Source organism: Anolis sagrei, chromosome 4 (genome assembly GCF_037176765.1).
Source record: "Anolis sagrei isolate rAnoSag1 chromosome 4, rAnoSag1.mat, whole genome shotgun sequence".
In the NCBI taxonomy this organism is placed as follows: domain Eukaryota; kingdom Metazoa; phylum Chordata; class Lepidosauria; order Squamata; family Dactyloidae; genus Anolis; species Anolis sagrei.
Window position 1 is genome coordinate 209,330,860 of NC_090024.1, and position 24,639 is coordinate 209,355,498.

At 39.0% G+C, this 24,639-nt stretch overlaps 1 protein-coding gene across 1 annotated transcript in view; it reads right to left on the reverse strand.

Moving 5' to 3' along the window:
• Positions 1-19,589: 19,589 nt before the first annotated feature.
• E2F1 (E2F transcription factor 1) overlaps positions 19,590-24,639 on the reverse strand; it is a 39,461-nt gene continuing 34,411 nt past the window's right edge. Inside the window, exon 7 of the mRNA XM_060772344.2 lies at positions 19,590-24,597. Coding sequence (XP_060628327.2) covers positions 24,347-24,597 — 251 coding nt within the window. The 3' untranslated portion in view covers positions 19,590-24,346. The remainder of the gene's footprint in view (positions 24,598-24,639) is intronic.

Below are 24,639 nucleotides of genomic sequence, written 5' to 3' on the forward strand. Positions count from 1 at the left end.
CCAATTGTCCCACTTACATCACACATCCCTGCTAGATACAACTCCACGATATGAAAATGTAGGCAAACACAGATCTTACAAAACTGGAAATAATCCAAAACCCAAAACACACCTGGTACCAGGTATTTTGGATAAGGCATACCTAACTTGAATGCAGTACAGCATAAAGGCATTATATTTATTCACTAATATGTCTCAGCGTGGCTCCTCTGATATACCTATGTCCTGATAGTTACACTTTTTGTGTATGGCAAGAGCAATATAACCATCCCATCCAGCTCCAAACTGGGAAAGGCAGCAAAGGTAGGAATGGGGGTTCAGAAGAAAGCTAGGGAAAAATATTTTATCTTGCAAACAATTTCTGGTAACTAGACTTTGAATTGCCCAATCAAAATGCATGGACCTCTACCTATTACACAGCAATAAATCCACGTTAACCAAATGCATATACACCAAAAGCACATGCTGCAGAAAGCTATAGCCAGTGTTCTCAGATCCAGCTACCAGCTACCTGTACAATGCATGGTTTATATTATTATTGTTGTCATTGTTATTACAGTTGTTTTAGTACAGGTAATGTAAGAAAATGTTGCATCCTCATTCAAAGTACTGTAGTTTTCATGTTATATAAGAAGCTCATATTACCTACCTAAAGCTCCCCCTGAAAGGAAAAAGAAAAAAATAATGGTCCAACCACTCACCTTATCTAAAAATAACATAAAATAAAAACACAGGTAAAAGAGAAAGGAAAAATCCTTAATAAAAGAGAAATGTTAAAATTGACTTCCCGCCTTCTAACCCAAAGACATTTCTATAAAAATAGCAATCTTCTTTCTATTTTTGTAATATTTTTAAAGTCTTAATTTCTACCTTATTACAACATAATTATTATACTCACTCTTCAAATCCACAAAACATATTTCCTCTCTTTTTTTAATAAAGGTCATGAAGATTTTCCAAACTTTTATAATATGTTCTGGAGTTTTTTCTTTTTACCATATTAGATTTATAGATTTACAACAAGTAGTGCTCCAGGTGTTTCTGTTGGCTGTTTTGATTGTTCCTCATCACTGACTATGGTGGCAAGGATAATGGGGGTTTTAGTTTAAGAACTTATGAGAGCCAGATATCATCTGCTTCTGTATCTGTATTCTGAACATATCTCCCTTTATGAACCATCTCGGAGATTAAGATTGTCTGGGGAGGCCCTGCTCTCACTTCCACCTTCTTTGCAGGTGCGGTTGGCGGAGAGAGGCAGGGCCTTCTCAGTGGTGACCCCTCAGTTGTGGAACTCTTTCCCCAGTGACATCAGATCAGCCCTCTCCCTCCTGACCTTTAGAAAAAAAAACTATAAACATGGATGTGAGACCAAACTTTTGAATAATCTGTCAGTGCAATATGTGAAGGTGGAATGGTGCAATGATAATTGATATTAACTGTTGAAATGTTTTTTTGAGATTGCTTTAATATATATGTTTATTTGCTGGATATGTGTTGTATGGCATTAAATTGAGCCTTATGTTTGCCCCTTTGAGTCCCCTTTGGGGTGAAAAGGGTGGAATATAAATGTGGTAAATATATAAATAAATAAAATGCACACATTCCAAAATTGAAGTCCCCCACCCATTTTGTCACTAAGGAAATTATTATTGTGCCACATTTCCCCAATTGCTTGTTTCCTTTGTGACTTCTGTGATCCTTGAAACCTGGCCACTTGCTTCTCAAAGTTATCCTTTCCCCTTGCCCAAAGCATCAAAAAGAGGGGAGTATTATATGCATAGGTGTAATTGCACAAATTCAATGTTTATCCATGATGTATAAAAACTGTGAAATAAAATCAGTTAGAAATAGAAATCAAAGTTAAGGGAGCATCAACATGGATGCAATCCATTACATATTTTAAACAGATGAACCCTTTTCTTCTTTGGGAAAGTATATAGGCTAAAAGGAAGGTTCAAGTCTTCTGGAAGAACTGCCCTTATAGGCTTCAAGATGTTTATTCATATCAGACCATTAGAACTTCCCAGTACAATTCTTTTATATGAGGTTGGGTCAAAAAGTTTTGTCTCCTGTGCCATAAAAATGCTATGAATGAACATATAACAGCAGAAGTTGCTACAGATAGTCACTATCAATTTGGACACATTTGTGCCATTGTGTAACCCAGGCATCAAAAACATTTTGGAAAAATTCAGGATTTTGCTTTAGGACCCATGATTTTAAAGCTGTTTTAACATCATTCAAGTCATTGAATCTGAAATCACGTAGGTTCTCTTTCAGGAGTCCAAACAGGTAAAAGTCAGATTATAAACATTCAAATTATAAACATTCTTCAAGTGATTATTGATTTTCTTAGTTGCACAACCTTCTCTTGCTAGAAATTCAATGGTGGCTCTTTCTTTTAGCTTCAGATTCATAGTTCTAATCAGTCAGTCGGAAAAAGAAAAGACTACTGGTGGCACAGTGGATTAAACCACTGAGCTGCTAAACTTGTTGACTGAAAGTTCACAGGTTCAAATATAGGGAGCAGTATGAGCTTCCACTGTCAGCCCCAGCTTCTGCCAACCTAGCAGTTTGAAAACATGCAACTGTGAGGTACCGCTCCAGTGGGAAGGTAACAGCACTCCATGCAGTCATACCGGCCACATGACCTTCCTGACTGTGAGAGCCGTTCAGCAGTGGAACTCTCTGCCCCGGAGTGTGGTGGAGGCTCCTTCTTTGGAAGCTTTTAAGCAGAGGCTGGATGGCCATTTGTCAGGGGTGATTTGAATGCAATATTCCTGCTTCTTGGCAGGGGGTTGGACTGGATGGCCCATGAGGTCTCTTCCAACTCTTTGATTCTTTGATTCTATGATTCTATGAGGTGTCTATGGGCAATGCCAGCTCTTCAGCTTAGAAATGGAGATGAGCACCACACCCCAGAGTCAGACATGACTAGACTTAATGTCAGGGGAAAACCTTTACCTTTAACTAAATCAGTAGAATAAGGTCCCCTCTATCATACCATGCATAGATAGTCCAGTAGCTGTGAAAGAAATAAAAGTTAGAGCAATGGAGGCATTACTTTTTGACCCACCCTCATAAATATTGAAATGGGAAGAAACCTTAATGAATTCAGTTGGGCTTTCTTTAGCATACAGTTGTATAGACTTGCATTGTTAAATGTATGTATTGTCTTCAAGGGCAATGCACTTGCACTTGCAGTTCAAAAAGAAGAGTTTTCCAGGTTCAGCATTTCACCCATAACCTAAACTGGCTTGCAATGGAATATATGGCACTTGGGTGAACCGTAATTTCTTTTTCTTATCCAGTTAGAAATGCAGAGCTGCAGCTGAGTGTAAAACATGGAGGACCACTAGGAACCTTATATAAGAGTGCTTGAGTTGAAATATTTATCGGATTGATTAAATAATAACAAGTGGAATGTCACATGCAAATAAGAAGATAGCTATACTAGCACAAATAGAAGGCAATCAAGCATTCAGCCGCAGAAACCAATGCCCTCTGAAGTTAAGGAAGGACCAAGAGTTCACTATATGCAATGAGGAGTTACTGTTGAATAGTACTACATTTAATTTTATTTAAATGTTTGCAGCCTTTAGGTTTTAAATTGCATATTGTATTGATTTTATCACTGTTCTTCACTGATTTGAGTGTCTTCAAGAGAAAAAGAGGCTGTGTAATATGATGATGATGATGATGATGATGATGATGATGATAAAATACAGCTTGTTCTGTAACTGCTATCTAATCAGTCTAACAAAAGCCCACATGTTAGCTCTTTATGGCCAGGAAGAAGACGACATTTTTTCTCAAGTACTGTTATCCGGTCTCCAAGATACATTTCTGACCAGGCAAAAGGCTTGATAAATTTCCGGTCATTCCACTTGTTAATCTGAAATGAGAATCAAAGTAACTGTCATATGGAATGGATATTACATATTTTAACAAAATGTGTTTTTACAGGTTTTTATCTCTGTAAAGTTTTATAATGTGTTTGCTTATTGTGTATGGGCTGAAATAAATTTATAAAAAATATAAATAGTGGATGTATTCATGGAGGATGTGTTCCAAGACCTCCCTGGATACCCTGAAACTGTGGATTACAACATATCCTATGTTTTAACTATACTTATACCAGACACATACCATAGAATCACACTGGGGGTTCTAGAGAGGCCCCAAAACACTTCTAAGAGGTATGTTTTGGAGCATGGGTAAATGAAATCATAGTATAAGATCCATGGATAAGAGAATGATATTGTGCTAGCATACCTGGAATACCAGTTAATGAATGTTTAATATGTAGTTCTCTAATAATAAATCCATATATAGCAGTGTTTCTCAACCTGGGGGTCGGGACCCTTGGGGGGGGTCATGGGGGGTGTCATAGGGATTGGCAAAGACCATCAGAAAACACAGTATTTTCTGTTGGTTGTAAAGGTTCAGTGTGGGAAGTTTGGCCCAATTCTCATGTTGGTGGGGTTCAGAATGTTGTTTGATTGTATGTGAACTATAAATCCCAGCAATTACAACTCCCAAATGTCAAGGTCTATTTTCTCCAAACTCCACCAGAGTTCACATTTGGGCATATTGGGTATTCATGCCAAGTTTGGTCCAGATCCATCATTGTTTGAGTCCACAGTGCTCTCTGGATGTAGGTGAACTACAACTCCAAAACTCAAGGTCGATGCCCACCAAACCCTTCCAGTATTTTCTGTTGGTAATGGGAGTTCTGTATGCCATGTTTGGTTCACTTCCATCACTGGTAGAGATCAAAATGCGCTTTGATTGTAGGTGAACTATACATTCCGGCAACTACAACTCCCAAATGACAAAATATCTCCCCCCTCCCCCCTCACACACACCAGTATTCAAATTTAGGTGCATCAGGTATTTGTGTCAAGTTTGGTCCAGTGAATAAAAATACATCCTGCGTATCAGATATTTATATTACGATTCATAACAATAGCAAAAATTATAGTTAGAACAGGTCCATAGTCAGGATTTTGATTTGGTGGGGGGGGAGGGGCTGAGTTTGTATCATTATCCTAATAACCCCATGCTTATGGGATATATTGAGCATGGTGATCAGATCATGATATGAATAAACATAACAGTTTAAATAATGTACCAGTAAGACCTTTTCTTGGACCACCCTGAGAATTTGGGGGGGGGGGGGTCAAGCCTCCCCCCCCCCCATCTCGGCTACATGCCTGTTTATGAAGTAGCAAGGAAAATAATTTTATGGTTGGGTGTTACCACAACATGAGGAATTGTATTAAGGAGTCGCGGCATTAGGAAGTTTGAGAGCCGCTGATATATAGCAATGTTGCAAAAGCCTCTCTCCCATAACCACAAACTATGGATATTAGCAGTTCCTCAAATCATGTAATTTTCAAAAAAAATGTAACATATAGAGAATACTCTTAGACAGAAAAGACATTTCTCTATGCAATGCTGTGCCATCTGTAGAAGCAGTCAACTGAGCTGCTGAACATTTCTGAACACTTTTGTTTTCTACTCTCTTCTGTGTACAGTTGTACAAAAACCACTTTTGGGCATTTGCATGGAAAGGCTCAGAAGCACGATTTTTACTGCTGCCTCATCTCTGATCTCCAGGTGCCGAATGCACAGAAATCACACTTTCACACCCACCCACACACTTGCATCAGTGTATGTAAGCCCTACAGACCTGATTTCTTTGCTGGAGGAAAAGGTAGGTAGCAAACATAAGTCCTATGTACTTGCAGCATGTGTCTTCTAGGCAAAAATTAGTCAATATTTAGAGATATGAGATGCCAGAGGGGACTGCGCATGCCTGGCTAAGAGGAAGCAACTCTGTTCCTGACGCTCCGGAGAAACAAATGAAAATAAATGTCCAGAGCCTGAGATAAGTACTAATTAACAGTCAGATAAAAGATAACTCTGCATAAGAGGCCCCCGCAGCTGATGAACTTTCTCTTTATAGTATAAACATTGGGGGAAAAGAGACTTTATCAAGTAAGCATAAAACCGGGAAGACAGCCAAAAATGGCGTCCAAACGGGAGCTGCAAAACATTCAACAAACGATTACAGAGCTATCTGACTCTCTGAATTCAAAGGTTGACTTGCTATTGGAACAAATGAAGACAATACAACAAGATAACAAAATAATTAAGAAAAAGCTCAAACAGACTGAGAAAAAATCACAGCAGAACCAGGAAGAAATTGCAGCTTTAAGACTTAAAGTGGCTGAGCTTTCAGACAGGCAAAGAAGAAAGAATTTAAGACTGTCAGGCTTCCCAGAACAGATACCTGCAGAAAAGCTAGAAGCGGAATTAATATCATGGTTTCAAGGATTAAACTTGGAAATAACGCAAACTCAAATCGAAAGAGTGCACAGAGCTTTTCGCCAAGCAAGTGGGGGAGGCGTTAAAGACATCCTAATTGCCTTTACTTCAGAACGAAAAACGGAGGAAGTGTTTAAACATCTTAGAAAAAACAGAGACTTATTATACAAAGGAAAAAAAATAATTCCAAAACATGACTTGTCTCCTGAATCTTTGAAGATAAAAGCTCTCCTAAAACCATATGCAGACAGTTTGTTTGCTCATGGAATAAAGTTTTCCTGGGTGTTACCAATGGCCATTCTGGTCTATAAAGATAAGGAAAAATATATTGCAAGAACTCCAGAGCAAGCCCAGAGAATGCTGGAAAAATTGGGTATTCCCTCAATACCAGAAACAGAGAAAAAAGGAGAAGTAAGCAAGTCAGAAGAAGGAGAGGAAGATGAAGATGAAGATCAAACTGTTACAGAAGGATAACTAGTAACTGGATTAACAAGAACTTCAAAATGAACATGGACTACAACATTATTATAAGTACTAACTCTGCCTTGGGACTAAGTATGGGGGGAAGTAAGGGTGAAAGTAACTTTTGCTTTTTTCTTTATCTGGAGAAAAAGATAAAGATTCCTATTGGAAGTTGTTTTTGGAACCTTTTCATAAGATGATTGTAGGGTTGATGGGTTGTAATATTGGTATAAGGAAACTAGCATATATGGAGGGAAGGGGGTTGAAGGCAGGGTCATACAAAGGGTAAAAAACAATGAAGTAATGGGACGGACTGGAATAATAATACTAATAATTAATAAACAGGAGATGGAACAGGGGGCGTAGTACTCCAAGAAATCTCAAATGAAAGGAAAGATAGATTTCCTTAAAAAAAACATTTGAGAAGGGGGAAGGGGCAACCACAGTTATAAGACAAGGGATAATAGCAGATGAAAAGCCACAAATAGACAAAGATAATGGGTGATAATCTGAAAATGTGTTTTTTTAATACAAACGGAATGGCTTCGGATTTGAAGCGCTCAAGAATAGCACAGTTAGTAAGGAAATTGCATTGCAACGTCCTCTGTTTACAGGAAACCCACAAACATAAAAAAGATAGCAAACAATTAATAAATATACCAGGTTGGAGGGTGATAGCAGAAGCGAGGGGTACAAATAAAGCCAGAGGAGTAGCAATAGCAATGAAAAACTCATTAAATTTGGAAATATTAGAAACAACAATAGATAAAGAAGGGAGATATATAGTGTTGATATGTAAAATAAATGGCAGGAAATATACAATAGGTAATGTATATGGTCCAAATAAAGGACAAAAGAAATACTTTAGAAAGTGGTTCAAGAAAGTACAAGAAATCTATCAAGGGGAGCTAATAGTTGGAGGAGACTTTAACATGGACCTTAGAAATAATAAAAAACTTTTAAAAGAATGGAAGTTGGAGGATGTATTTGAAGGAAATTCTATAAATCAAAAGCCAACATACTTCTCAAATAGTCATAAATGTTTCACATGGATAGACTACATATTAATAAAAAACACTAACAGGTCTAGAATTCTAAATACAGAAACACAACCAATCTGGATTTCAGACCATGCGCCTATTATAGTGGAGTTAAAGCTAGATGAGCCAGATGAAACAGAGGTAATAAAAACTTGGAGATATAAAAATTTGATAATCAAGACAGAAAAACTTAAAAAAGAACTATTAGAAGAGATAAAAAACTATTTCAAGGAAAATAGAGGATCAGCAAGTATAGAAGTAGTCTGGGATGCTGCAAAAGCAGTTATTAGGGGTTATTGCATAGCAAAAGAAGTGGCAGTAAAGAAACGGCAAGATAAAGAAAGAAAAATAATGGTTAAAGAAATAGAGGAAACACAAAAACTATTGCAAAGTAAATACCAAGTGCAGGTGAAACTAAAGTTAGAAAAATTAAAGAAACAATTAGAAGAAATGGATAATTTGGATTTGTGGAGAAAGGAGATATTTCTTAAAAATAATTTTCAAAGACAAAATACAAATACAATGAAAAAATTGGCTAACTATTTGAAAAATGTGAAAGAGAAAGGAAGAGTCACCCAGTTAAAGAATAAATATAATAAAAAGGTAAATTCAAATAAGGAAATAAGAGAAGTATTTGAAGATTTCTACCAAGGCCTATATAGAAAACAAATACATGGAGAAAAGTTTAATGAAAATATACCAAAGATATTAGATAGAGAGGACAATAGGAAACTAGGAGCAGAAATAACATATCAAGAAATAGAGCAGGTGATTGATACACTGAAAAATGCAAAATCCCCGGGATGTGATGGGTACACTGCAGAGTTTTACAAAGAAACGAAAGAAATAATAATCCCAGAATTGAAGGATTTATTTAATAGTATAATGATAGGAGGAAAGCCCCCAGACACATGGAGAGAATCAGAGATAATAACAGTGAGAAAGAGCGGGAAAGATCCAGAAGACCCTAATTCATATAGACCCATTAGCCTCCTAAATCAGGATTACAAAATATTCACGAAAATATTAGTCAACAGAATAGAAGGGATTATAAGTAAAATAGTAAAGGACGATCAATACGGATTTATAAAAGGTAGAAACATCGCACATCCTATAAGAAATGTATTAAACATTCTTAATCATAACAAAAAAAGAAAATTTGCACTCTTAAAGTTAGACATATACAAAGCTTTCGATTCACTAAACCATGATTATCTGTTGCAATTAATGGGTAACTATGGATTTGACATTTCATTTACTAAAATAATAAAAGAGTTATATAGTAATATGAGAGCAAGAATAAGAGTAAATGAAGGACTAACAAAATTCTTGAAAATAGAAAGAGGAGTAAAACAAGGCTGCCCTCTATCTCCGCTGTTATTTGCATTAGCAATGGAACCTCTGGCAGACAGAATACGAAACAATGGCAGGATAAAGGGTTATCAGATTAAGAACGAAGAACTGAAGATAAATCTTTATGCGGATGACATTTTATTAATAATGGAAAACCCAATAGAAGCAATAATGGAAATACAAATAATTCTAAAAGATTTTGAAAGATACTCAGGATTGAAAGTCAACATGAGCAAATCAGAAATGCTTATATACAATATGGGGAAAAAGGAGCAGAAGGCGCTGCAGGCAAAAATGGGAGAAATAAAAATAATAAGAAATAGAATAAAATATTTAGGCATTACTATTACAAAAGAAATAACCAAGTTAAAAGTGGCCAACTATGGGGCAATATGGAAAAAAATTCAGGAAAAAATAAAAGCCTGGAGGGATAAGCAATTAAGTATCCCACGGAAAATACAAGCTCTGAAAATGTGCATAATTCCCAAACTACTTTATCTTTTCCAAACTTTATCAATAAAAATAGAATATAAACAATTAAAAGAATGGGACAACACTTTGAGAGAATGGATATATGGGAAAAAGAGAAACAGAATAATGAAAAAGATTCAATATACCCCAAAGAGAATTCTTGGATGGGGGTTTCCAAACCTACAATGTTATTATGAGGCTTTCCAATTAAGAGCACTACTAGAAATAAGTTTAAAGGGAGAAGATAAATGGATAAAAGTAGAGAATGAAATAAATCTAGGATGGGGAAAATACGGGCTATACACCAGAGATATTAACAAAATAAAGGAAAATCTAACAGGGCCGAGAAAGGTAGCATATGACTGTTGGCAAAAATGGCAAAAACTATGGGCATATAAAATATCAGGAAAGACCCCTATTAAGAGCATGGGACTCCCCGAAAGGTTAGCAAATAACTTAGAAGAAAAGGGATTAAGGAGGGTACAAGATATGTGGAAACAAGATGGAGAGATAATTAATTGGCCAGAATTTTTGGAAAAGGGGGGGAAAGAAAATTGGTTAAAATTAAGAGGGATTTGGGAAAAAGTAAAAAAAGAGGGTGCAAAACCCACTGAAGAACTAAAGGTAGATAAATTGCTAAATGCAAGAGAAAAGACAAGTAAAGGAACAGTGGCAAAAATATATAATTTAATGGTAGAAGATAAAGAGTTTATGATTAGAGCAATAAGTAATAAATGGATTGGAGTTAAATCATTACAGACAAGAGAAATAGAGGAAATAATTAGGAATATGAATAAAATAAAAATAGAAAAATATAATGAATTAGAAAAAAAGATGATATTAAGATGGTATAGAACTCCTGAACAATTGGCTTATATGTTAAAAGGAAAGAATTCGAAGTGTTGGCATTGTAATAAAGAAAAAGGTACTTATTCACACATGTGGAGGGAGTGTTCTGAAATAAAAAAATTCTGGCAAATCATACAAGTAAAAATTCAGGAGATATTCCAGATAAGAATTCAAATTAATAATGATTTGCTACTTTGGGGAGTGTTGGATCATCCGAGTATAATAATTAATTGCCAGGAGTTATTTAAGGTAACAATAAGAGCAGCCCATGCAGTGATTGCCAGAGGATGGAAAGACAAATCGAAATGGACGTTAACTAATTGGAATGATTATATGTACGACCAAGTGCTGTTAGACATTACGGGAATTATGACCAAGCAAACACCAAGAATGGACAAAGAAAAGATCATTACAAATAGATGGAAGGTCTACTTCAACTGGGTGAAAAATGGAGGAGCCAACGATCACATCAAAGAAAAAACACAAAGACTCTACCAGTGGCTGGATCTGCAAGATTAGTTAGAAATACACTGTGGTTGAAGAGGGAGGGAGGGTGGGAGGGAGGGAGAGGGAGGGAAGGTGGAGATAAGGTAATATACACCAGTGTAAATTAGTATAATATCTTTAATATTTGTCGAATTATTTAGGTTTTATATGTGTAACACTTGGAATTTGGCTTACTGATCTGTGTGTATAATATAATAAAAATATCTTTAAAAAAAAATAGAGATATGAGATGGGACTATAGATCCTGATACTTTTCCTTCATGCTTGTATATTTTTAAAATTCTGAGCATCTGCCTAAGCCCCTAGTCTCTATTCTAGTCATAGACTTCTCCTTAGCTAATTCATTTGACTGCATGCTTGCCAAGTTTCTGCATCTTCTTGCTTGTCCAGGATAATCAGGCTTCAGAGGAAGCTCACAAGGAGCTGATAAGCTCATGTCACGACACCCCCACACATTCAGTGTGAGATGACAGCTTAAACCTAACAGCTGGTTGGATTAAACAGATCTACAGAGGGGGGAAAGCCCTTTTAATGCCGATCAAAAATGTGGCTTCCTTTCTTGCTTACTCCTTCAGGCAAAGTCTGAACAATGTCCCCATGCATCATGGTGGCATGGCAAGGTCAGGATGCTGCAAATGAATACGCATGTTGTAATGGGGAGGAGGGGGGATTTCTGGCTATCAATTGCAGCAGCTCATAGATAACTGTTGATCTGATCTTGGTATGCCATGAGCAGTGGCTAACTAAAAGTCCATAATTATATGAAGAGCGGAGAAAGCAAAGTAGAGATGACAATCTCTTTAGTGTTCTCTGTTGACTACACTAAAATGGCAGAAAAAAACTGGTTTATGTGACCAGAATCTTATTGGTGCATTATATGAAAGAAACTGAATTAAGCAGTGGTTTGAGTGCTGGACATCAGAAAACCATGCTCAGCTATGGAAACTCACTGTTTGGCTTTGGCCAAGCCATGTTTTCTCAGCTCAAGAAGGCAACTGGAAACTTCCTTAGAAGAAATCTTACAACAACAAAGTCTCCATAATTCGGAAAATATTTGAACGCACACTATAGAAGAATTATCACTTATATCAGCAATTGCACTTTCTCTCCACTTTTGGAGGATGTAGTTATTGACTCCGAATGACCTCCATATTTATGGGAGATATATTCCCAAACTTCTGGTGAACATGTGAAACCACAGATATTAGTGAACAGTGGGTTGCTGAGTTTTCCGGGCTGTATAGCCATGTTCCAGACACATTATCTCCTGATGTTTCTCCCACATCTATGGCAGGCATCCTCAGAGGTTGTGAGGTCTGACCTCATAATCTCTGAGGATGTCTACCATAGATGCGTGTGAAACGTCAGGAGATAATGCTTCTGGAACATGGCCACACAGCCCGGAAAACTCACAGTAACTCAGTGATTCTGGCCATGAAAGCTTTTGACAATACAATAGTCAACATTATTGAAGTGAAGGACTTCCAACCCAAGAATATCATAGAGTTGCACTGGAGGCCCTAGAAAATACCTAGAATATATATTTTATCAGACAGGGATAAATGAAGCTGCAGTCACTGGTCCCATGGATACAGAAGTTGTGCTATACTTCCAAATACCTGACTTCCCAGAACATGGCATATTCAGTGTGACAGAATTCTGGGAAGGAGGGTTTAAGCCATTGCTATGCCATAGGATAGGCAGTTGGTCCAAGCCAGCCTTCTAAGTAGTCAGGTAGAGAAGAAGTAGACTGCTTGGAGATAGTTGCACTGGCAAAGCAAATGAAAGAAGAGGACAAATCTCTTCTTTCTTCTTTCTTTCCATCTCTTGCCATGCTTTGGGTCAGATATTTAGTTTTATTTATTTATTTACAGCATTTATATTCTGCCTTTCTCACCCCACAGGGGACTCAGGGCGGATCACAATACACACATACATGGCAAACATTCAACGCCATAGATACACAACATACATAGACAGAGACACAGAGGCTAATTAACTTTCCAGTTTTCATGAGGGTATGCTTTTTGAATTCTGGCCACCGGGGGAGTTGTTGCTTCATCTACTTGTGACACCAACAGAGTACTTCCTCATTCTTTTTGCACGCTGCTGGAGAGTTTTATGGTATCGTAAATTAGTTAAATTAGCCTCCCCGCATAAGTGGTACCTAAATTTCCTACTTGACAGATGCAACTGTCTTTCAGGCTGCAAAGGTCGACAGCAAGCTACACAAATGGCTGGAAGCTCACTCTGACCCAAGCTGGCTTCGAATTCATGCCCTCGTCAGTAGTGATTTTAATACAGCTGACTCCCAACCAGCTGCACCACAATAGTGAGATACTTAGTTTGGAGTGCCAGTACACCAGCATTTTGGCCAGGGCAGATTGTAAGATTATAAGGCATATAAGGCATCTCACAATGATGGGACATCCATAGGAGATCTATTTGAATGACCACAAACATAGGGATCCCAAATCAAAAGGAAGTACCAAATACCACAAAATTGGTAATATAAACAAAAGTGTTAAAGCCAGAGAGTCTTAAGGATTCAGGACCTACTTTTGATGGACAGAAGAATTTCACTATCATCTTCTGAACAGCAGTTCCTGAAAACACTTTATAGGTGATCAGAGGACACTGCTGAATGGGACAAATTCCGGTGCTGGGAGAAATGAGATGGAGCCCATGAAAGCAGACAGAGAGGAACCTTTCAAAAGTGGGATCTTTTTCTGTCCATTGAAAATAGGTCCTAAATCCGGCCCTCCAAGCTATCTGCCTGTAGAAATCATGTTCCTTTGGTTCTTTTTATGGATAGAAATTAATTCTCTCCACATTTATACGGAAGATAAAAAGCACACTTCCCCCCCCCCCCCTTAGCCAGAGGCTAATGCACTTGGAGATTTTGAAAGTATCTACATTTTCACAATTCAGTGTCCTCCCACAATTAATTCTGCACATCAGACAGAGGCAGTGAAGCAAGGAATGGGCATCACAAAGCACTCGTGGTTTATTCATCATCTCAGCTGTTTTTTAGCTTTCATTATTGATGATCACATTTCATAGTGCGCCTTTTGAACATACCACAGGATCTTCCTATAAAAGTCATGAAATACAGAGGGCACAGCAAACCTCCTCTACAAAGGCAACTGTGTGTTGGTTGAGCAGTGGAATGGAAAATGTAAGGCAGAGAACGTAGAAGTGCATCATAGAGATTAATTATAATTCGCAGAAATTGAAGCCGCTTGCCCAGGCTGTAGCATTGCCACTTTCTATGTATGGTTGTGAAAGCCAGAAAGTGAAGAAAGCAAACAGGAAAAATAATCAACTCATTTGAAATGCGATGACGGAGAGAAGTTCTAAAGATGCTCAGAAGATAAATGAATGGATCTTGGAGCAAACCAAGCCTGACCTCTCACTAGGAGGGAAGATGACTAAACTGAGTCTGTCGTGCTATTCACATATCGTTTGACAATATGACTCACTGGAAAAGATCATTATACTTGGTAAAGTGAAAGGCAGTAGAAAAATAAATATGATGCTACAGGTAGATTCCTTCAGTCAAGAAAACCATTGTTCTGCTTTTTAGAAGACCTGACAGGCCTGTTGAAAACCTTTGAAATCTTGCATTTTCAAAAGCTGACATTGATGGCAAATAACAACAACTGGATGGATGGCTTCTAGTGTTAGCAATTGAAAGACAATGGATGGCTTTTCTAACTGTTCTTCCTTAAAGAAGTTTCTGAACAATAGGTTTACAAGCTAAAGGTGGACCATTAAAAGTGTTTTTTAATGTACCTGGAAATACCCTGAAATTGTATATTTGTTTCTGGTGTAAAGTCCTGTCATGGATTGTAATGATCTCAACATTTAAGGATGACAAATTCTCTTCTTTCTGAAATTCAGTAATTCACAATTCTAGTGTACATTTAGATTACAGAAAAATGAAGGAAGCACACACGTCTACTAGTTGGAAGATAAAATGCAATGTTTACCCTATAGCTGTGTTTAGTGACAACACATAGCCACCATTGATATGTGTTCTGTAGCAGCAGTATAGGTCTTCTCTTCTCCACTCGGGAATTAAGCATCTAATCTGAACTTTTGTGTAATGAGCATAACACACATCACCAAGACAGATGCTTTGGGGTTACAGTCTGGTTTACAGAACATGATTTCACAGGTCTAAGTAAACATGGTGTGTTTCTACTGTGTACACACAAAAGGTCTCATTGCCTTATTCTGGCAGTTCGGGAGAGAAGAACATGGGTTCACCAATTTTCTTGGGAAATTCTTTTGCCTAGATGTGAAAAGCTTGGGATAACTTGCTGTTTGGCTTTTCTGTTCACAATTCAAAAGATGTGGAAATCATTCAGTCTATTGTCGAAGGCTTTCATGGCCGAAATCACTGGGTTGTTGTAGGTTTTTTCGGGCTATATGACCATGGTCTAGAGGCATTCTCTCCTGACGTTTCGCCTGCATCTATGGCAAGCACCCTCAGAGGTAGTGAGGTCTGTTAGAACTAGGAAAAAGGGTTTATATATCTTTGGAATGGTGAGACAAAGGACTCTTGTCATTCAGTCCTCTATACGGCGATGGACTGCAGCTTAATAGCCAACTTAGGCTACTGGGACTTACAATTCAACAACATATGGAAGTCTCAATGTTCCCAACTCATTGTAAACGTTACTGGGCTAGACAGGCAAATAGTTAGATCCAGATATAAGGTAGCTTAGCTTTCTAAGGCTTGGAAATAATTAAAACAGCACATAATCTTTTATAACCTCTTAATATTTTAATTTACTGTATATGCATTGGCTGGTGGTTTGAGAACAAAGAAAGCTACCAAGTGGTTTAAATTAAAAGCATACAAGCTGCCAACGTATAAACAAGAATCCATTCAGTAAATGCTGTGGTTTAGGCTCTCTGCAGTTCTCCCACTTACTTTTTATTTAGTCTTGGTTGTTTTTCCTTGCTTCCCTTTGCTACCACCTACTGTAAATGGATGTATATTGCATCTTCTTTAACTACCGTACATACATTTCAATAAAAGAGTTGCTGTGTGGGCAACATTCTTTAAGAAACGCATTGGTAGACTTAAGAGAAATCAGTCATATTTCTTTGTCGCAGATTAGCTATCAAAATATTTTTATCCTTTTGTATCAAAAGGCCTTGTACCAATTTAAAACACAATAATTTTACATGGAATGAAAACATATTAGACAATTCCATAAGTCTGGATAATTTAAACCAGTGAAAGTGGGTTTAGTTTCAAGACAAACCTATGTTTTATTTGTTGCCAGTAAACTGGGCCTCTATCGAGGAGTGTCTTCTACCCAGGGTATCACAACAGAGAAGATCCTTTCCCCACATCCTCTCTAAACTTATTGCTCAGGCAAAGTTGAATTCTCCTCCTATAGACCTCAAACATCAGGGTGGTACATACAAGGAGGTGCTCCTTCCAATACTAGATTACTACCATCTTGAATCCAGATGAGAATTGTATTGGCAGTGAATGTCAGAGATGCATCTAAGACAGTGGTGCCCAACCCCCCCCCCCTCTTTTTTTTTTTTTTAACTGGGAACCACTCTCCAACACTAGTACAAAAAGGGTTGTGAATCAGTTTTTGGTCAACTTTAGATTTGGTTTGGTTATTTTGGGTGCTGATTCAGAAAATTGCATTGGACAGACCACATCAGCTCTCATTTCTGATACAGAATATATGCCATCCAGTAGTACCATCTGCTTGCCCACAGAAAACCATATTTAGTAAGCCTCATAAGAGGGTTTCGTGAGACCAGTTGCTCTCATTACAACAATGTAGTAATGGTGAGGCCATGGACCTTGATTCTTGTGGATCACTGGTGGTCCACGGACCAGAAGTTGGGAACCACTGATCTTGGAGGTATGTGGTTGTTTCGTTGGGAAAGAGCAACCCTATTCAGGGCAACTAATCTCTCACAGTGGCTTCAAGTAGACATTGAACAGAATGTGGGATGGAATGGAAACTGCAGCATCTCACGGCCATGTAGCTGAAGAGGACCCCCCCACACACACCCAATGTTACTTTTGATAATAAGGTCTGCAGTTAGGAACAAAACAATTGTAACACAGTAATTTCTATTCCCATCCTCTAGATTTGATCTAAGTTATCCATTATTTAGGGCTTCAAACATCACTGAGAGATCCCACAAAATCAACACTGGAATAGGCAATCAATCAGAGCAAATAAGGCTCTTTCAGTACTGTACTCTTGCTTGACACCAGACTAGAATAAGTCAAGATTGTGCTTCCTCCATGAATGACTAAAAATTCCCAACCATCACATGGTTAAGCACTTTGCTCCAAAAGGGATGATTAGTTAAAAGGCAGTAGTTCTTGCCATCTGTCTGTATCCAGTGAGGTTCTCTTCAGGAGATGCAGCAACTACAGTCTTTTTCAAAGCAATAGGTACCTACCCTTGACAGTGCAAGGCAACCATTCCATGGATCCATGCAGTAAATCCACTCCTGCTAGATCTTATCATCTAAGATGTGAAAGGTCTGAGCTTACATGAGTGAGATGAACTAATCCAAGCATCTTGTTCAGAGTTACTGAAAAATTATTCCAAAAGCATAACCACTTGGATAACTAGATACTTCCCCAGGCTCTACAATAAAAGTGGTGTCAAGTTTCTGAGCAAACATGAGAATTTATCCTTGAAGTGTCTTGCAAATTTGTTTCCGCAGACATCCAAGTGTTTGATACTCATTCTCTCTGAGCCCGATTCCAACAGGATCCTCTCCATTTGGAACAGCTCTGACTAAAGGCACACTGGGAATGTGGCAGTAGCAGCACAGTATGACCTTTTTTGCTAACTTCACTGCGGCATAATATGCACAATGGAGAGTCTCAAACCTTAAATGAAGAAAATTGCAAATGCTAGTAAATCCTTCAAACATAGGCTGAAATTATCTCCCATTTGCAATAGGTACAATTATTCTCAATAGGGAATAATTGCATCAACCATCCGGATAATTCTAAAAGAATGATGAGCTGCTCAGAAAAATGAAGTGGTTCTACTAATGAATGCAAGGCAAGACAGTCTGGGCTGCCAAACTCCATAAAATTCAGTGAACAACAGGGATTTTAGAACAAAAACATCTCCTGGAAGGACTGTGAGGATGCAAGACAAACGACACAGACCTTAGGGAGAGTATAAAAGCACAAAGAAAAAACAGTTAAAACTCTAGTTAATATAATACTGTCCTTCCTTCAAGTTCATTACAATAAAAAATTGCAACCGGAATTATGTGTCCAAGGTCTGAATTCATATTAAGGGAGCTTCACACATTCAAAAGGTGGAATAATGTATAAATGGAACATTCCAGTATAGGTTATTATTAATGGTCCACAAATGTATATTGTTCAAAATCCTCCCGACCAACATGCTGGCTATGACATTTTAGGGACTGGAGCCAAATATAATGGTTGCTTACCTGGAAAATTTGCACAAAGATAAGTTTTCCACACATTAGCAAGGTCACAGCCTGAGAGAAAAAAATAAATAAGTGGCAGCAGAGTGTTTCTGACTATTCTTGTGGTTACTTTAATGTAGAAATTTTCTTTTCAGGGAGAAGTAACCCAGAAAAAGCAAGACAAAAAACCACCATGGGAATATCAACAAACCACAATTCAAACACCTTTGATACCACTTGAATTCCTCTGATTCTATCCTATTGATGAAGGTTTTACAATGTACTTACCATTCCTTGTGACAGAAGATTTAAATCAAAAAAGATTTAAATTAAAAACTGAATAAAAAACACCCTGAAGCCACTTGACTTTGGGCTTTCTTGAGCACAGGTTGGAAGTGTTACTTTTTAGGATCATAACTTTTAAAACCCACGGACTAATGGCTATGCTGACTAGAGGATTTGGGGAGCTAGTAGTCCAAAAAGTAACTTCTGCAAATGTTGTACAAAGGCAACTAGTTACTCACTATGAGGAAGAGTGTTGGACTAGATAGATATTTCTGTCTGCCACAGCACAGCTTTCCTTAGGGTCTCAATCATGAGATAATCCTCTCTCTCTCTCCCTCTATATATATATAGTGTCAGGAGCGACTTGAGAAACTGCAAGTCACTTCTGGTGTGAGAGAATTGGCCGCCTGCAAAGATGTTGCCAGGGGACGGCTGGATGTGTTACTATCCTGTGAGGGGCTTCTCTCATGTCCCTGCATGAGAAGCTGGGGCTGACAGAGGGAGCTCAACCCACTCTTGCTGGATGTTTGATGTCTTATCATCCTTATGGGAGGCTTCTCACATGTCACCACTTGGGGAGCTGGAGCTGACAGAGGGAGCTCAACCTGCTCTCACCATATTCGAATCACTGACCTGTTGCTTAGCAATCCTGCTGGCACAAGGGTTTAACCCATTGCACCACCGGGGACTCCTTTTAAATAGAATAAAAGTCAATTAAAATCTTCATCACTCTTAGGACAGGACATTAGAGTAGGACATGTGTTGACCACTAACCAGCCCTTGGAGGCCATTAAACAATATTAAAAGAAAAGAGCACACATTCAAAAGCAGAGATGAAATGAAGTAGAAATATTTATTAAAACTAAAAGCACAAATCATGAACAAGGCTTGTTATTATAAAAAAGGCACACACAGAAGTGCATTCCCCTCAGTACGAGGCACTGGAATTTGCTGTCGTTTCTGCAATGCATTTACGCTGCTTGGCCACTGAAGTTCCCAGATCTCCTGCCTGGGCACTTGCCAAAAAAAGGTGCAATCCTTTCAGAACCATCACAGTATCCCAGCATCCTTTACCCAACCCAAGAGAATTACCATTGCTTTCCCCAAATGCTTTACTTTTACAACCTGTTACTTCTCTTGCTAGGGCTGAAGGCATGATCTCCATTCTACTGTGCTTTCAATTTTAATAAAATCATGGGACAAAAAGCCAACCTCCACGTGGATTGGCCTATGCTTCTCACTGGCAGTAGTACTAGAGGCCTGCCAGAAGGAGGCGTAATACACACAAACTGAGTTTTACTTCATTGCTTTCAAGGCTTTTCAGCATTATTATTATTAGTACTGTGGGCCACATTAAGTGCTTCAATTCGAGTGGGAAAACCAATAAACCCACCCCTGGTTCTTGGGTTGATACCAGTACAACGTTCTGCAGCTGTCTCTGGGTTTCCATGCCTCAGTTCAAGACACTTGGAACATCTTACCTGGAATTATTCTCTTGAAAGTTCCCTGATCTATAATGGGCATATCTTCTTCTCATCCCCCATTTCAGTAGTTCTCAACCTGTGGGTCCCCAGATGTGTTGGCATTCAACTCCCAAAAATCCTAACAGCTGCAAATTGGTTAAGATTTCTGGGAGTCAAATGCCAAAACATCTGAGGACTCACAGATTGAGAACCACTGCCCTATTTTATCTAGTACAGTAAGTGGCTGGATCACCCATTCTGCAAGTAACTGCTTGGAAGTTCCTTTTCTCTTGCAGACCGCTGTTCCAGCAGGAGAAAAGTAAGGTTACACGTACACACATATCTGAGTTTTAGACTCTTCTACCATGCAAGAGCAAAGGTTGAGGCTCATCTCATCACCTCCTTCTAATGTACTGCTTGACAACACTTTTAGCTCAAGTGAGGGTTTTGTGTTCTGAGATTTTACCCCTCTCAGAATAAAAAATTGGATGTTATTACTCATGGGGCTGATCCCTTATGCTGGCAGCAAGAACCTTCCAGTTCAATGCTGTTTGGGCAAAACACATGCGACTATATCTCACATGTAATAAAAGTCACCTTTTTTAAAAGTCAACAATCTTTGATCATTCTGCCACAGGTAACCTTCTCTACAGAGGCAAGGTGAGAGAAAGAGATGAAACAAGTCACCTGAAAAACAATTACCGGACAGGCCTCAACTGCAAGGCTGAAAAATGAAGCAGCTTTTTGATGACTTCATGAAAATTAAAACTACAGGGAAAGTCAGCAACCATCGTGGCTCTAAGAAGCCAGGGAAAATAATAGTTTGCTGCTCACCATTGAAATAGAGAGCATCCAGAGCAGGGCTGGGGAATTTATGGTCCTCTGAAATTTGACTTCAATTCCCCTTAGCCCTAACCAAACTAGTCTATGGTGAAGCACAATGAGGATGGGAGCTGAACATCTGAAGGGCCATCGGTTTTCCAAAAGGAAAGCCCTAGAACACATTACAGAGGAAAGAATATCAAGAAATACCAAAGAGCTAAGAGGAAAGTAGATCATATGAGCATGACCAAGATCCTTTACTCTCTGCTAAATGAAAAAGGAAAGTAAAGCCCATCAAAGGTAAAGATGTAATGGCACCCAATCTACAGTAGTGGTTCTTGGACTATATATTCTTATAGCCATTAATGATTGTTTCAAGACAGCCTTAGTTAAAAATACTAAGTCTGTAAGATGGTGGACTGAAAACTTGAGTCAGTCAGCCAACCCCTCCTGATGCAATTACTACAAAGCCTAGACTAAAAGGAAGATTGTTCTTAATTTTTATTTGCTCCAGATTTATGTTAAGGGATTCTCAAACCTGGAGAGGTTGGTAAAGTTGTGTAGGAGACACATTATATACCTTTATACATAACTCTCTGTTGTCTGATTGAGTTTGACCAAGAACTAATGCTGTATTTGACAGCCAGAGAAAGACCCAGTTAGAAAAAGGCTCCATTCCTATGTTTCCCCTCATCCAGAAAAAAAGAAAGAAAGAAATTCCAGTACAGTACCCCAAAACCAGATGCCACAAGGTGTGGCAAGGAGAGTCATTATTCTCAGAAACCCAAATGATTTATTTTCCTTATACATCTAGGTAAAATGGATAAAGGTAATCCATGAACCTACTGGTACTGTATATACGTTCTACAGACACCAACTTCTTGGGCGCCAAAGCTCCTCTTTTAACATACACAAACACACAGAGAAAACACACACACACACACCATTACAGCTGCCATTTTGTAAAGCAAGAGAAGCCCCTTTCAAAGAGGGGCATGCTTTGGTGAGTTCCAGTTAACTAAAATACATAGTACTTATTGAAACAGGAAGGCACCTAAGGGACAGCACCAATCATTACCTTGTCATAGGCTAGGTATAGAGCTTGGAAACATTATTTTTTTGTATCTATGCATATGGCTAGGGAATTCAGGGAGCTCTAGTCAAAATGAAACATTTTCAAGCTCTAGCTAGTTACAGCTCTTAATCAAGCTGGTAACATTTACGTTTCGACAACTAAAGCTACTTATCAGAACAGATAAGTCAAAAAGCGAGCCATTTCTTCCTCACACATTCACTAGCCTAGTTTCGTTCTCTCTCTTTTTCTACTTTTCTCAATCTCCACCCTTCAACATTTCCAAATATTTCTCTACCAGATGAACCTGAGGTCCACTTTCTACCAATAAATAGCATTTCAATATAGCAATCTTGACCAGTCACACTCCCATCTCATGGATGGGAAACTCAGCAGACTTTTGTCACCTGATCCTAACAGAACATCTACGGCACACACAGGCTAACTCTTTCCTCCCCCCCAAATCTTTTTTTCTGCATTCTCAATTGCTAAATTAGCTATTCTAACAGGACACAGTATGGCCTCTTTCCTCATACTTGGACATGTAGGGTCCACGCTCATGCCAACTCTTCCTTGGACACTTTCCTTACCTTCCAGAAGTACAGAATGGAGCCACATAAATAAATAAATTAATGTGAATTGACATTTGGACATCCGCCTTCCTCCTCCCCTCCCAAAAAGAGCTTTGTATAGGAGGTGACAGCATGGAGACAGGAGTCCGCATCTTCTTCCTTGCTTCACAGGGGAAAAGTCAGACAGGCTCTGAACACAAGGCATTTGCATCACTTCTTGGCTGACAGTATTTTCTGGGAGAGAGTCCCTTGCTGCTAAAAGAACTATCTAGCCACACTGCCTCTCTCCTGCTAAAGCAAACTAACTTTGCTCCCTACCCGAAGGGTTGTCTCATTTGCCTTGTTGGCCTTTTGCTCAGAAACATGGATAACTGAGTACACTGGCCTCCAAGCCAAATATGTCTCTAACAAAAAATAAAAATCCAATCCACCCTTCAGTCATGTACATATTCCACCAAGGATTAGGGAGGATCAGAGCCACTCCAAAAAGCGGGAACAGGAAAGCAAAAGCCCCAAAATAAATAAATATTTCATACAAGACTCTCCTTAAAGCTTTACCACAAGGACTTTTAAAGAACGAGATCGGCACTAATATCCAGAAACAGCAATTAGATTTTTTTTAAAAAAAAAACAAGAAAAAAAGAAGACTTCATTTTTTTAGGATGTCTGATTTCTCAGTTCTTCTCATTAGCCTCAGCAGCTTGTTTTTAATTAAAGGTTCCCCTGGTGCCACACTACCGCTTCACATACTTGGCTTCCTTTCCTCACCATGGCCATTATTTCACTACAGTTACAAATCTCAGGTTCACATCTTCCCTGCAAAAGAACGTCTGTTTATCCCTGAACTTTTCGTCATGCTTCATCACCGACCAATCAAAAAGGCCAAGTGTGCAGGACGAGGGGGTGTCGCATTATTGCTGACTGTTATTAGAAGTACCATTCTTGTGTCTTTCCCCCATAGCTATCTGACAAATGGTCTGCCTCCCCATCTTGCTTCAAAGGACAGTTTTGAGCTGCCTCACATCCCAAAGGAAATTTTGCTGAAAGGGTGGCAAAATTGCTTTGCTTCTCCAAAAGAGAGCTTCTTTTCTAAGGCATAAAGGGAAACTGCTCACAGGAAGGAGAGAGAACCATCTGACAAAAAGCAACCGGCCCATCACTCAGTGGGATTTAAATTGAGAATTCAGGAGGAAAGAATGGTTCAGCCCAAATGGGTCAGTTGTTGGTGTGGCAACAGCACTGCTAGGACTATCCCTACAGAATCAAAACATGGCACCAGAGATTTAAGGCGAATCTACCCACTGACTCCTAGCCACTACCACTTAGGGGGCTGGGGACAATAGGCTCGAGGTAATGTCTGCCTGATGCTATCTAAAAAGTCACAGAATGAGGCCTGCAACGTTCAGAGCAGCAAGCAGCTTTCCAGCCACCTTCCTCAGTCATGGCGAGGTGACCCACATTGGGTGGCCATCTCCAAGAGTTGAATCCCACCCCTGCCCACTACTGCCCCTGTCCCAGCCTACCCTTTTCTCCCCTGGAACCCACAGGATGCTGGCCCTGGAGGCCACAGCTGGCCTTGAGGTTACATTCAGAGGTCAGCTCCCTGCCTTGGTGGAGTGGGATCAGTTGAGTGGCATTCCATCCCCAACCACCAGCAGATGTTCAGAAATCCAAGGAGGTGAAGTCTCCAAAGTCACAGTCAAAGAGTTCGCTGATGCCTTCCCCCTCCTCGAGCCCAAAGTGATAGTCCTGGGTCTGTGGGGGCGAAAGTGCGATGAATTCAGCAGGGAGGAAGCTTGAGAAGTCATCTTTGCCCTGCTGGAGCAAGGTGTCCACGGAGGCCAGGGGCGAGAGGCTCACGTCGTCTCCTGGGCACTTCAGAGGCAGAGTATTTTCACCAGACAACAAGGGCTCTGCCAAGAGAAAGACAAAGCAGGAAAATGGGTAAACTTGGA